General features: G+C 42.0%; 2 protein-coding genes across 7 annotated transcripts in view; one reads left to right on the top strand and one right to left on the bottom strand.

The window, feature by feature from the left end:
* Positions 1 to 6,538: 6,538 nt before the first annotated feature.
* The window catches only part of LOC109422992 (rho GTPase-activating protein 190), a 139,138-nt gene continuing 131,074 nt past the window's right edge, over positions 6,539 to 14,602 (bottom strand). For all 6 annotated transcript variants that reach the window (XM_062845368.1, XM_062845372.1, XM_062845367.1 and 3 more), the window contains one exon: positions 6,539 to 9,200. In XM_062845368.1, the coding sequence (XP_062701352.1) occupies positions 9,002 to 9,200 (199 nt within the window). In that variant the 3' untranslated portion in view covers positions 6,539 to 9,001. The remainder of the gene's footprint in view (positions 9,201 to 14,602) is intronic.
* On the top strand, positions 9,207 to 11,765 carry LOC134285172 (uncharacterized). Its single transcript, XM_062845373.1, has 2 exons — positions 9,207 to 10,645; positions 10,759 to 11,765. Exons 1-2 carry the CDS (start codon positions 10,072 to 10,074, stop codon positions 11,448 to 11,450), a joined length of 1,266 nt encoding a protein of 421 aa, XP_062701357.1. The 5' UTR covers positions 9,207 to 10,071; the 3' UTR covers positions 11,451 to 11,765.

Consider the following 14,602-nt stretch of genomic DNA (forward strand, 5'->3'; position numbering starts at 1 on the left):
GAACCAAAAAAGCTTGGATCTGAGAAAACGGTTCCGATGACCCACGCTAATGTAACACATAAAGCGTGAGGAGAAGAGAGTCTTTAGCTCTTTACCACAGCGGGTTAAGAACAACAGAACATCCCGAAGATTCAGGTTTCTGAAGTCAGTTTCACATAATAAGTGTTTACCGAGTACTCGGAACGCAGTTGCGCGAAAACTGGACAGTTTCATATCAAATGATACGAAGTTTTATAATCGGATTCACAGCTATCACTTACAAATGAATCAGCTTGCTGAATATTCGCCATGTGATAGCTGAGTCGGCAGTGGCCAGTCAATGCTTTGACCAGCATGCTGCAATTCTGCTTTGACGGATTAGTTAGATACTTCGCCATTCGTAGAGATACTTACTTACCGGTCAGGCTAAGGCCGGGGTGGCCTCTGCTGTACATAGTAGCCGCCTCCATTCCACTCGGTCCATGGCTGTTTGTCTCCAGTTCCGCACTCTGCGAAGGGTCCGCAGATCGTCCTCCACTTGGTCGACCCACCTAGCTCGCTGCGCTCCACGTCTTCTTGTACCGGTCGGATGACTCTCGAGAACCATTTTAGTCGGGTTGCTATCCGACATCCTGATGACGTGACCCGCCCACCGTAGCCTCCCGATTTTCGCGGTATGGACGATGGTTGGTTCTCCCAGCAGCTGATGCAGCTCGTGGTTCATTCGCCTTCTCCAAGTCCCGTCTTCCATCTACACTCCGCCGTAGATGGTACGCAACACCTTCCGTTCGAAAACTCCAAGGGCGCGTTAATCCTCTGCACGTAGGGTCCATGTTTCGTGCCCATAGAGGACGACCGGTCTAATCAACGTTTTGTAGATGGTTAACTTCGTGTTACGGCGAACTTTATTCGATCGTAGAGTTCTGCGGAGTCCAAAGTAGGCACGATTTCCTGCCACAATGCGCCTCTGAATTTCTCTGCTGGTGTCGTTGTCGTCGGTCACCAGTGAGCCCAAGTACACGAATTCTTCAACCGCCTCGATTTCATCACCGTCGATATGAATTCGGGGTGGCGGGCGCGGTGATTCCTCCCTGGAGCCCTTTGCCATCATGTACTTTGTCTTCGACACATTAATGACTAATCCGATTCGCCTGGCTTCACTCTTTAGTCGGATGTACGTTTCCGCCATCGTCTCAAATTTACGAGCAATAATATCAATATCATCGGCGAAACCAAGCAGCTGAACGGACTTCGTGAAAATCGTCCCACTCGTGTTTATCCCCGCTCTTCGTATTACACCTTCCAAAGCAATGTTGAACAGCAAGCACGAAAGACCATCACCTTGCCGTAACCCTCTGCGAGATTCGAAGGGACTCGAGAGTGTCCCTGATACTCGAACTACGCACATCACTCGATCCATCGTCGCCTTGATCAACCGTATCAGTTTATCCGGGAATCCGTATTCGTGCATAAACTGCCATAGCTGTTCTCGATCGATTGTATCATACGCCGATTTGAAATCGATGAACAAGTGATGTGTGGGCACGTTGTATTCGCGGCATTTCTGCAACACCTGGCGGATGGCGAACATCTGATCCGTTGTAGCGCGTTCACCCATGAATCCAGCCTGATATTGCCCCACGAACTCTCTTGCAATCGGTGATAGACGGCGGCATAAAATTTGGGAGAGTACCTTGTAGGCAGCGCTCAGCAGTGTGATCGCGCGATAGTTCCCGCAATCCAACTTGTCGCCCTTTTTGTAGATGGGACACACGATACCTTCCATCCATTCCTCCGGTAATACTTCCTCCTCCCAAATCTTGGTAATGACCCAGTGTAGTGCTCTCACCAGTGCTTCTCCACCGTATTTTAGAAGCTCGCTTGGTAGTTGATCTGCTCCAGCGGCTTTGTTGTTTTTCAACCGGCCAACCTCCTCCTCAATCTCTTGAAGGTCAGGGGCCGGAAGTCTTTCGTCCTGTGCACATACTCCTAAATCTGTTACCACGCCACCTTCGATACTTGCAACATCACCATTGAGGTGCTCATCGTAGTAATGCTGCCGCCACCTCTCGACCACCTCACGCTCGCTCGTGAGAATATTCCCGTGATTATCTCGGCACATGTCGGCTTGTGGCACAAAGCCTCTGCGCGAGCGGTTCAGCTTCTCGTAGAACTTTCGTGTGTCCTTAGCGCGGTACAGCTCTTCTATCATATCTATCATTTCATTATCCACTTTGATCTCTACTCCCTTATACTATGAGTAGAAAGAGACCGATATAGCCACAAAATCATCAAGTTATAAATAGAATACGGTCGATAAATCAGCATATTCCAATATTGTTTGTGCTGAGTGGCAGCCCAGGTGTGAATCTGAAGCTTTACCCAACACTTGGATACCGGAATAGCTGGCTCAGGACCAATGAAGTCATGTGATGCTCCAGTGCGAGCTAAGCCAATTTATTTCCGGCGATGGAAGAATGACCAGGTGGTATCCATACAAGGTGAAAAGCGTTTGCTAAATTCAGCTCCTCGATTTGAGTTCGACAAGCGCGTTAGTTATAGCTTCGAACTAGAGTTGGCCGAAGCAAGTGCTTTAATAGCAGTCTGGCTATCTGAACAGAAGTATATTACTTTGTCCATTACGTGCTGCTGAAGTGCTGATTGCACTCCACACATAAGAGCAAAGATTTCGGCCTGAAAAACGGTGCAGTGTCTACCAAGTGAATAAGACTGATGCAGCCTTAGCTCACGAGAATAAACACCAGCACCTGCTCGACCTTCGAGAAGGGAGCCATCAGTGTAACATACGATGCCTTCTGAAATACTTCTCTCCAGATAACCAGATGTCCACTCTTCCCGGGAAGGGAATTTCGTGGAAAATGTTCTATATGGACAATTACAAGCAATTTTAAGATCACTTGGAGCAAGGACAACTTTGTCCCAATTCACCAAAAGTGGAAACAACGAGGTGTGTGTTGATCTGCGGTTTACAGGAGTTTCCTCTAGTAAACCGAGTACCCGTAGACGATAAGTGCAAGAAAGTGCTTCTTGTTTGAGATGAATGTGTAGTGGGGCAACGTCAAAGAGAACTTCGAGCGCTGCCGTGGGAGGTGGGAGTTGAAGAGAACGCTCCAGACATCGCCATTAAGCACATCCTTTGGAGATGGGCTAATTTTGATTGGATCGTTCTCACTTCGCTCTTTTGCCACCACACAAGACATCCATATGCCAATATTGGACGAACAACAGTTGTGTAAATCCATTTGATATACTTGGGTTTTAGATCCCAAGTTGTATCAAAGGTACGCCGGCATTGTCCGAAGGCCATACAAGCTTTTTTGATTCTGATCTCAGTGTGAGGTGTCCAGGAAAGCTTTGAATCAAGAATAACTCCAACGTACTTCACCTGTTCAGTTACATTGATTTCAGAATCAAAGAGACACAAAGGTCGAACACCATTACGGTTTCGCTTTTCCGCGAAAAGAACAATAGATGTTTTTTACTCGGATTAACCGAAAGGCCATATTGGCGACACCAACCCTCAACTACCTGAAGAGCGTTTTGCATCAGGTCGAAAAGGGTGCTGATGCACACATACCAATTAACAATGTTATATAGTCGTCGGCAAAACCGTAGGAAACCCACTGTTATTGAGTTGCCTCAATAGCGTATCTGCTACAAGATTCCACAAAAGTGGTGATAAGACTCCCCTTTGAGGCAGTGAAGAGAATTGTCAGACAAAAGAGGCGCAAAACAAGCAACAAAAAAGGCGCGACGATTACTCTTTATCCCTGCTGGTAACTGATAATGACATGATCTCGAAATTTTTTGTTGCAGATAAAACGGAAGCTGAAATTGTTGCGTACTTTTCAACTCGTGAATAATCAATAATTACTAACCCAATGTCGAAACTGTATGATGATAGAGCTTCACCAGAGCTGCAGTGCTTACCGACTCGATGTTACCGTCCGAAAATCGCAATGCAAGGTTTAAACATCTCTAAACTCGTGGTGTACGATGTTTATCCTATTATTTTCAAGTTGGGACAAACTTATGTCGCATTGGGTGGATTGTCGCAACAAATACAGGTTGCGACATTGTCATTATTGTTGCGCGATGGTTGAATTTTTATTCACTGCTTTGAGGCCTCCATAATTTCCTCAATTTCCTAATCGCCGCTTGACGCAATGTTGTCGAGAAGAGATGTCGGTTTTTGAGCATTTGGTGTATCCAATTGGTAATCATTGGAGATATACCATGAAACCGTGCAGCTTCCAATATGGCATTAAAAGGCACGTTGTCAAAGGTACCCTCGATATATAAGAAAATACCCAATCAGGATTGCTTTTAAGCGATTGCTTTCTCGATATCGTTAACAACTTTGTGTAAAAGAGTCACAGTGCACTTTCCAGATTGGTGTTGGCATGTTGGTTCACATGAAGAGGCACGTTGGCCAGATGAACATCACGGGTGTGATGATCGATAATGCGTTCTAAGCATTTCAGAAGAAAAGAGGTCAAACTGTTAGGTCTGAAACTCTTACGACGCTCGACCATCTTTTTGATTAAATTTTACAGTAATACCCTGTCAGGATTTGGGAATATACCCTGTAGCAAAACTGCAAACAAGTAGTTTTTTTCAAAACATGTTTGAAATAAACAAACCCCTTCTGAAGCAAAATAGGATATGTCCCATCTGCTCCAGGAGATTTGAAAGGAGCAGAGCTATTTAGTGCCCACTCAATCGATTCTATAGTTGAATATTATACTCCGAGCCGAAGCTAAAGAATCATAACTACAAGACATCAGGTTCATCCGAAAATGTAATATCCACACATCCGGGGAAACGTGTACTGAATAGACATTCCAAAACTTCCTCATCAGAGGAAGTGAAGTCGCCATTTTGTAAACGAAGTTCATTCACTTAGAAATCCTTAGATTTTGCAAGAATTTTGTTCAACCGACTGACTTCACTCAAACTAGAAACATTTGTACAAAGGTTTTTCCAGTCGGATCGTCCAGCAGACCGAAGAGCTTTCTGGTAGGCCTTGCGAGCTGTCCTGAAATCCTCCGATCCACCCGAACGTCGTCTGTTCCAACTCTTTCTACATTGTTTCCTGAGCTTCGCCAGATCAGAGTTCCACCAAGGGGTTCCTCTTGTGGTCTTCACAGACCGCAGAGGGTAGGCTTCTTCAAAAGCTTCCATGATGAAGGCCGTTGTAGTATCAACGGCATCATCTAAATCACTTGGATTGTCGGTGAGTATCCATGAAATTTGGCTGCAACCAAATCGGTAAAGAGATCTCAGTTGGTTGACCGGGGATTCCTGAAACACAAGGTTTTTTTTAATGTTCAAAAAAGATGTAGCGATGATTGAGCGATGATCAGATAAGTTGAGATAATTCCATATTCTGAATCTGCATGCAACACTGAGTAGAAATCCAAATTTTCATGAATTGTGGTGTCCGGGAACCTGTTTAAAAATCAGTTGGAAGTTTGTATGGGAGCGATTTGTCGAATCACCCCTCGTCGCATTTTGTACTGGGTAGAGTTGTCAAGCAGTTGCCAAGCTGTCAAATGGTGATTTCGAAAAATCTCTTCGAAATTGATTTTAGGTACCAAAATAAAATTCTAAAAATCTGAAAAAAATAACTAAGTCAATTTAAAACGGATTGATTTGAAATTTTGTATATAGTTAGGCACGTACAGTATCTAACTCTATACACAATTTCAAATCAATCGGTTTGAAATTGACTTAGTTATAGCGGCAAGTGCCCAAAATAGGTACACCTGCCCAAATGGTACAAGACCCTAGTTCAGAAAAATCTGCTCTCAAAATCAAAATATCAATACATTTTTAATTTTAAAACCCAATTGCCCGTGACATTTACTTTAAATATTCAAAAAAGAGATTTTTCCGTGACTTTATTGTAGAATTGGTCATGTTTTTAGATTGAGCTTCTAAAATAAGCTGGACGGGGTTGAATTTAGATAAGTCGAAATGACATTTCAGCACTGAATACGACTGCTACTCACTACCGTGTCTGGTGTCTGAGAAGCTCGGACGGGAGTTCGTTCTTCCAAGCAGCCTTGTTTTTCTTCAGTCCTCTAATGGCTGTTTTGACCAAGTCTAGCGTTAGAGGTTCCACAGCCTGCTCGTCGTCGTCGATTCGAATTCAGTTTGTTGCCCTTACATTCCCACCGTTCAACAATACCTCGAAGTGCTCTCTTGACTTGGGCCACCATTGTTTTATCTGTCAGCAAGTTTTCATCACGGTCGTTTCACATTACAGAAAAAAGGCGCTATATTTTTTACGCCATAGACAGTTTCGTAAAACTCCGCATATCATTCTGTTCCATACCCCCACTTGCACCTGAGCTGAGCAGCAAAGTAAACTAGTCTCAAGCCATTGTCGTTAGTGACGGAGTGAAGGTTTTTAATTCTTTTTGGCGTGACGGGCTGCTCTGGTGTTCGTGAGACATTGCTTGGAAAACCTTATTGTCAACCAACAATTCAATGGATTTCTTTCATGCTATTCCGTTTCCCACACACAAGCCAGTTTTGATGTGAAGTTTTCTTCTTTGTTTCCTTTTTCGTTACTCACATGTACAATACACAACTATTTTGTAGTTCCTAGGATTTTGCGTTTCGTGGCGGCGCCGCACTAAAATGTGATTTTTAAAAAATAAACTTTCAGCTTTGTGCTCTAAACTAAAAAATAGAAAATAATAATAAAACACAACATATATAATTACATAAGAAGCGCATTAGTGTGTTCTCACTTGTTCACTGACAATCACTTTTAGGTAGAGTGCTTGCTTTAGGTATGTCTCTCTTTCTCGTTAGTTCTCGGTTACTCTCTAGATGTAAGGTATACGTAAGTAAATTTTTTTTTTCTCGAGAAATGATAAAAACAATGTCGGAATTGGCTTTTCGTTCACCTTGTTGTTGCACTCTTCATAATAGATTTGTTATATTCTATTCGATTTTTCTTTCGCTTAAATAAGGAAGGACGTGTTCGTTTTCGTTTCTCTGGTTGAAATCATTCGGTGTGAGTTAAGTTTGAGTTTGAGTGTGTCTTTATAATAGGGGAAGCGTCTTTTTTGTTTGTTTGAGTATATGTTTAGTACTAGAGGGGCCTCTTTCGGTCGGTTGCACTACCACATATTAGTCGTTGCGTACATGAGTAAATTAGCAAGGAAGTACACTGAGTGAGGAAAAGGGAAGGGACATCGTCGTTCTCTCTACATCTTGATGTGGGATGGCACGTTTTTGTTAGTCTCTGAATCGGAGTTTTATCGTTAGTTGGTTTTGAAAAGTATATTGTATGCTTGCACTAGACGCCCAGTGTTGCCAGACTTTTTCGCCATTAGCCAATTTAGTGCAATAATCGACTAGAAAAATAAAACAAAACTAAAAGCAGTTAGGAACTTTTCTAAACATCCATATTTTTTCACCCAATAGGTAGTGAATTGAAGGGGAAAATTTGCTGATGAAAGTTGGCAACACTGGCTTAGGAAGCAAGTCACGTTTTCGAGATTCACGATTCGTGTGGTGTTTCTTAATCTTGATTCACAGTAACTAAATCCTACTGAAAGTATATGAAATTTATCACCACATATTTGTAACATTCTTATCATGTGTTTTCCTTCTAGCTGTTTTATGACATAACGGTTCTACCTTAAAAATGACTTGTTTCATTCACCTTGTTCTACTACTGTTCAGAGCGACGTTGTTTTTTGCCTTAAAAATATACACAGGTAAATATACAAATATCCTTATTTTCCCATATTTTGTTCAAATACACTGATAAACCAGTTAAAAATATCTCTGAATCTATTTAAAGAATGTCTGTTTATTCATGTTTACGATTCGACGACATCGGAGTAAGTAGCATGTTTCTAAAGCATTCTGTCGCTTCACCTAAACAATAAGCAAATAAAAACACTATCGACGAATTGCAGCGCGCCCACTCGTCCACGGAGGTGACAGCCCCCTCCTAGAATGCAATTAAATGTAGTGGATGTGGACAAATGTTGCCATACTTTAACTGGTTCTGATGAAATTATTACCAAATTCGCGAATAAGTTACACTTTTATTGATTATATGATTGAATCATAGAAATGCTTTTCAATCTAGATGATTTTTGCCTGTTTGGGCTGTGATTGCAAATAATCTAAGTGGTTCCAAATGGTTTTAATCCAAGAGCCTTACTCTTGTAACGGGGATTTCTATCTAGGTAGGCCTGTGAACCCAGCGCATGCACTTTTTGTTAAAATAAAATGGCAAACTTGCGTGTCATGCCTCGAGCATATGTGCTTGTCAACATCACAATCATCGTTACTCTCGTCTTTGCACTAATTATTCGAGAAACAGTTAAAAAAAAAATCCACAGACAACTTCATTGAATTCTGGGAACCTGCTGCCAACCTCCCTGGCTCGAAAGTTTTACGCGCAATCCGCCTATGAAGTTGTGCACTCTTATTTCCATAAATTTTAACATTTACAGCGGCATAATATCAGCGCAAATTCGTATAAATTCCTATTCTGCGTTTCCTAATTGGGATCGATTTACGTGTTTGCGTTTCTCACTTTTCTTCCAAAGTACATCTAGGAGGACATCAACAAAAGTAAGGATCTCATCTCATGCCCTTGCTTGAATCAAAGCGCTGTGCTACAAACACACGACTCTTGTATCTCTGTTTTTTTACTGTTGTTCGGAATATTCCAACAAATGACAACAGCGAAGTAGAAAATATTTCAACATCAATTTTTTACGTTTCTAAATGCCTAGCTAAAATGGGGGAATCCGCGCCAGAATATAAAAAATAATACTTTTCGCCTAATTAAAGCCGGACGCAATTTTGAAGGTGAAAACCGAAGTCTACACAGCCCTAGGCAGTGAAAACACCTCATCCCCGGGGCCAAAGCTGCACAACTAAAAATTAATCAACAACAAACTCACTAGCCTCCTCCTGCCTGCTCCGCCGGTCAATGAGGCTGTTGCTGCTGCTCACTGCATCAAACCATCACGAAGGCCTCCTCGCCGCAAAAAAGAAACGGGAACTGGTCGATCATCGTCTGGACGATGTCCTCCAGGTAGGGGCGCATGGTTTCGAACCGCATCATGTCGGTGAACTCGATGGGCAGCAGCGTGGGCCACCAGCAGATCGCCAGATTTTTGCTGTCCATGCTGTTCAGCTTGGAGTTCTCGGACACTCTGTAATGGGGAGGAAAGACGGGGAAATGATGGTTAAGATCAGTGTTGGAAAAATCAACTCAAACCGAGTCTCATTGAGCTCTCTCGCACGAAAAAAATCATCCGAGAAAAGCAATAACAAACTCATGCCCGAAACAATTCATTTGGTTCACAGTGAGCATTTGAAATAACTCGTCAGCCTAATTCACATCCACGAGTTTGTTCCTACCAGAGAAAATAGGTAGAGAAGCGAAGAGTGTGAAGCCAAAAATACCTTATCGAACCGTCAAACTGGTATCCTATCGAGCAAAATCAACAAACCTTGACGATTACTGCATAAGTGAAGATAAGTATTGCAATCATTTGAAACATATTTTTACCAAAGTTTTTAAATATCATGGATAACAGTATAAATAACATTGATTCCTTGAATTAATGAAAATTGTTCCATTTTGGAACATCAGTTTGATAATGCCTAGTTAATAAAACAGCAGTATAAATAGTTTTCAAATGCGGTATGCGAGATAGGCACTACCTTCGATGGGTGGATTAATCTGCTTTGCTGCAGTTGCCAGCATCCAAGCGATGAAATCAAAACAGAAAAAGTGTTGCCGTTCTGGCGGCTGTTCACTCTTCGCTTCTCTACCTATTTTCTCTGGTTCCTACATATCTCACTTAACCTCATGAAATGCCGTGAGTGAGAAAATTCATTCATTCATGATTTGTTTGATTCACGAGAGCGAAGCTCATACAGCTCGCGAGTCATTTAGCATTACGTTCATTCGTTTGTCAGTTTTGTTTATACTGGGGTAGAAAAATAAAAAAAAATTGTCTGCTAAGTTGTGTATGATTCCGGGTGCATCAACAAGTGGTCGATTAAAAGTGGTTAAAAATGGAAAAAAGCAGTGGTCTTAAGGACAAAATCGGGAAAGTAGTGGCAGTGCATGGTGAGCAGTACAAGTGTATGGTGGCCGCCAATTGCAACTATGTGCAGGTTGCGAAACTGAACCACGGAAACTTCTTGAGGCATATTCGTACGCAGCACGCCCAGAAGCTGGAAGCTCTTGGCATACCACCGGCACCTGCAAAATCCGCCGAGGACTCGCCGCCAACCAAGAAGCAAAAGCGGCCTGGCACTGTTATGGTGGAAACAACCCGTGAAAGAGTGCTCCTCGGGACGTTGCAAATGGGAACCGTCAACGCGCTTCCATTTAGCTTTCCAGAGTGGATAGGATTTGAAACTTTGGTGAAGCCGCAGTGGGAAGCATTCAAAATTAAAATGAATCGCAAAATCCTGACGCAGTTGTACTCCAAAGCCGCGGATCTGGCAAGACGCAGGATTTCTGCAGAAGTTAAGGGAAAAATGCTAAACCTCAAAATCGACAGCGCTTCTCGGCGGAATCATCATTCGTTCGGAGTCATGGTTCAATTCTTCAACGAAGGAAATGTTGTTTTCAGATGCTTGGGTGAGTATTTTTGTTTATCAGCCACTTGATCACTCCTTAAACTACGTAGACTCATTTTCGGTCATCACAAACCCGAAACTAGACTAAACGAAACTAAATTTATTTCTTTTCAGTAATTAAAGAAATGACCAGCAGTCAAACAGCCGCCAAGTTACAAGAAACTATTGAGAATGAAGTATTGAAGGTGTACGGAATACAGCGAGAACAAATTTTCACTGTCACTCACGATAATGGTAGCAACATGGTTGCGTCGGTTGCCAAGCTACGTGATACCCTGTCTTCGGAGTTGGCCGAAAAATCATACGTGCGGGAAGAGATGACTGCCGTCGAAGCCGTTTACCAGGAAATGGAAGTTTTTCGTCGAATGGACCTGAACGCTACCGATGAAGCTATGGAAGACTACGATGACAATGATGAGGAAAATGTTGATCAGGAAAATCCATCGTTGGATGACGAATTTGCCGCTGCAGACACTGGTGAGGAAGAACTGGACGATACCATTGAAATGCCGGATGATCTCGACGAGCTGCTACCCGAAAGCACACGGTGTGCCGCACATACATGCCAGCTAGCTGTGTGGGACGCATTAAAGAAGCATGAACGACGAATTAACGCCATCAAAAAACTCGTCCTCCATTCTCGTCAAACCAGGTACAAAGAGACTTTCCTGGAGCACAAGGCTCATTTAGCACCCCCGTCTAACGTAACACGCTGGAATGCTGTTTACTTGATGCTCAAGGCTCTCCGCGAACAGAAACCGTTCTACCTAATGTTGGAAAACAAATTTCCTGAAATGGGTAAGTAATGTTTCGATTTTTTACAATAATAAATCATGTAAATTTAAGTTAACATACTGTCTCCGCTCGCTAACATCCCCATTAGTGATGAAACGTCACATCACTTTGAGTTAACTTTATTAATAGGTCATCATTTCCGATGTAATACTAAAAGCTTAAAAAAAAATAATCTAAATTGATGTTTTGTAAGATTTCGGCTCCCGAGGTGACGGTCGTGGTAGTCGAATTGTATTAAAACTCATATGTACTTTATTTGGTTTGGTCAGGACGTTCACACTGACCACCTGAAATAGTCCCAATTGATGTTTTATAAGATTTCGACTCCCGAGGTGACGGTCGTGGTAGTCGAATTGTATTAGAACTCATATGTACTTTATTTGGTTTGGTCAGGACGTTCACACTGACCACCTTAAATAGTCCCAATTGATGTTTTATGAGATTTCGACTCCCGAGGTGACGGTCGTGGTAGTCGAATTGTATTAGAACTCATATGTACTTTATTTGGTTTGGTCAGGACGTTCACACTGACCACCTTAAATAGTCCCAATTGATGTTTTATGAGATTTCGACTCCCGAGGTGACGGTCGGGATAGTCGTTTGACTATTTTGGGTGGTCGATGTGAACGTCCTGGTTAAACCAAATAAAGTGAATATGAGTTTTATTACAATTCGACTATCGCGACCATCACCTCGAGAGTCGAAATCTATGACCGAAAAATATCTATGATTGTGCAGTGTGTATTGACTTAAACACAATAGTCCTGTTCAATGAAGCAGGTTGATTATGCTCGAAATTGCTTCATCCTGCTCTTACCCATTTTTCAACGAATTGGTAAGAGCAGCATGGAACAACTTTGAGCATGTTCAATTTGCTTTATTGAACAGGAATAATTCCACAATCACTGCCACCCTCCAACAAAACAAAAACGTAAAAAAATCCAATACAAGTATTTATGGGGTTTCCAGTCACAGTCCTTACTGTTCGTCATTGGTCATGCTATACATTCGCAAATTTACATGATTTATTAACACTTATGTATTATCTGCTGTGATTATAAATGTAATATTTGTTTTTATATTTAGCTTTTTCAAAACACTGGACATTCATTGATATGTTTTGCAATGCCTTGGAACCATTGTTTTTTCTAACGGTGCCCCTCCAACAAAAGCACGTGCCACTATCAGAATTCTATACTCAGTGGCTAATCTGTCAGGCTCAGTTGTACGGGATGAAGGACAATACTCTTGCAGCAAAACTTTTGAAGGCAATGGAAAAACGGCTGAAAAAGTTGACTAGCACTGTTCAGTTTAAGGTTTCTCTCTACATGGATCCTCGATATAATTATATCGGCTCGAATCGAATCTCCGTCAGCGATAAAGATGCCGCCCAGCTAATTTTAAATAAAAATAGATATTTAGAGGCCATGTGTAGATGACAGCTTATAAGGTATGCTAGATCGCTGCACATTTACCATTTGCCACTACTGATGCAAAAGAAGTTCTAGCATACCTAAGGGAACTGTCATCTATACTTGGTTCTAGAGGTGGATTTACAAGAAAACCATGACTCGAATTTTCAAAAGCACACATCTATATACAGTCGAGTCTCTTACTAAACGAATTCCTATTAAACGGACTCCTATTAAACGAACTCCTACTAGACAGGAGTGAGTGTTATAGGAGACTAAGAGCTTATGGGATTTCGGCATTTTGGGGGTGTGGCCTATTATCTCAGGTGTGTTAAGAGTTAACGCAATACTTTCTTCGGCAAAGTTTTAGGGCTTGATAAGATCTACCATTTAGAACTTTGGTTCATATGATTAGTTGGCAATTTGGCCGCTAGAGGGACCATCAACAATTTGATGCTAAATTGCACTACAGGAACCATATCAGGTTGTCAAGCAAACGTTACGATATGCGACAGCTCAAGACCCTGATCATTTGGAAGGATAGTGTCTTCGGGAAAGTTGTTGGGTACGCCAATAACTTACTGACGATGAGTTGCGAAGTTCGAAATTCCTCCACTGAGCGGCGCTAGTGAGCAAGTAAATTTTCAAAAGCTCATTTCTCAGAATCCCGATAACTTTGCCGAAGACACCAACTTCCTAAGTTATCAGGATTCTGAGGTTTGAGAGTTTTAAAATTTGCAAGTTTACTAGCGCCTCCTAGTGGCAGAATTTTGAAACAAGTGTTTAATTTTATGTAAGTTTATGTCATTCTGATCAACTTTTCTGAAGACACCAACTTTCTAAGTTATCGGGGGGAGCGACACTAGTTTTGCCAAGCCGAAAACCGCCAAAAAAAATCGAAAAAAGACGAAAAAACCCGATAAACGCCGCCTAGTGGCAGAATTGCGAAACAAGTGTTTGTTTTTATGTAAGTTTATGTCATACTGATCAACTTTGCCGAATACACCAACTTCCTAAGTTATCGGGATTCTGAGATATGAGCTTTTGAAAATTTACTTGCTCACTAGCGCCGCCCAGTGGAGGAATTTCGAACTTCGCAACTCATCGTCAGTAAGTTATTGGCATACCCAACAACTTTCCCGAAGACACTATCCTTCCAAATGATCAGGGTCTTGAGCTGTCGCATATCGTAACGTTTGCTTGACAACCTGATATGGTTCCTGTAGTGCAATTTAGCATCAAATTGTTGATGGTCCCTCTAGCGGCCAAATTGCCAACTAATCATATGAACCAAAGTTCTAAATGGTAGATCTTATCAAGCCCTAAAACTTTGCCGAAGAAAGCATTGCGTTAACTCTTATCACACCCGAGATAATAGGCCACACCCCCAAAATGCCGAAATCCCATAAGCTCTTAGTCTCCTATTAAGCGGATTCGTATTGCGCCCCCCGACCAGTGATCTTATAAGAGTCTCGACTGTACATCCAAAAATTAAATTGCGCTACATAAGTAAACCGACTGCTCACCCGCTGGTGATGTCCAATCGATTAACTTTTCACAGATAACCATAATTTGAGTTTTCAGATTTGTGATTTTGAAAACTCGAGGTGTGGGCTTCATATATAGGGTATTGGTTCCCTTCTTAAGCATGTGGCTCCCATTTTCATCCTTCGAAAAACAAAGATTGAAGCGCTGTTTGTTTTGTTTCTTATTTTTGTATTTTTTGTTAGAAATGAGCACCCATGAAAACA

Source organism: Aedes albopictus, chromosome 1 (assembly GCF_035046485.1).
Source record: "Aedes albopictus strain Foshan chromosome 1, AalbF5, whole genome shotgun sequence".
In the NCBI taxonomy this organism is placed as follows: Eukaryota; Metazoa; Arthropoda; class Insecta; order Diptera; family Culicidae; genus Aedes; species Aedes albopictus.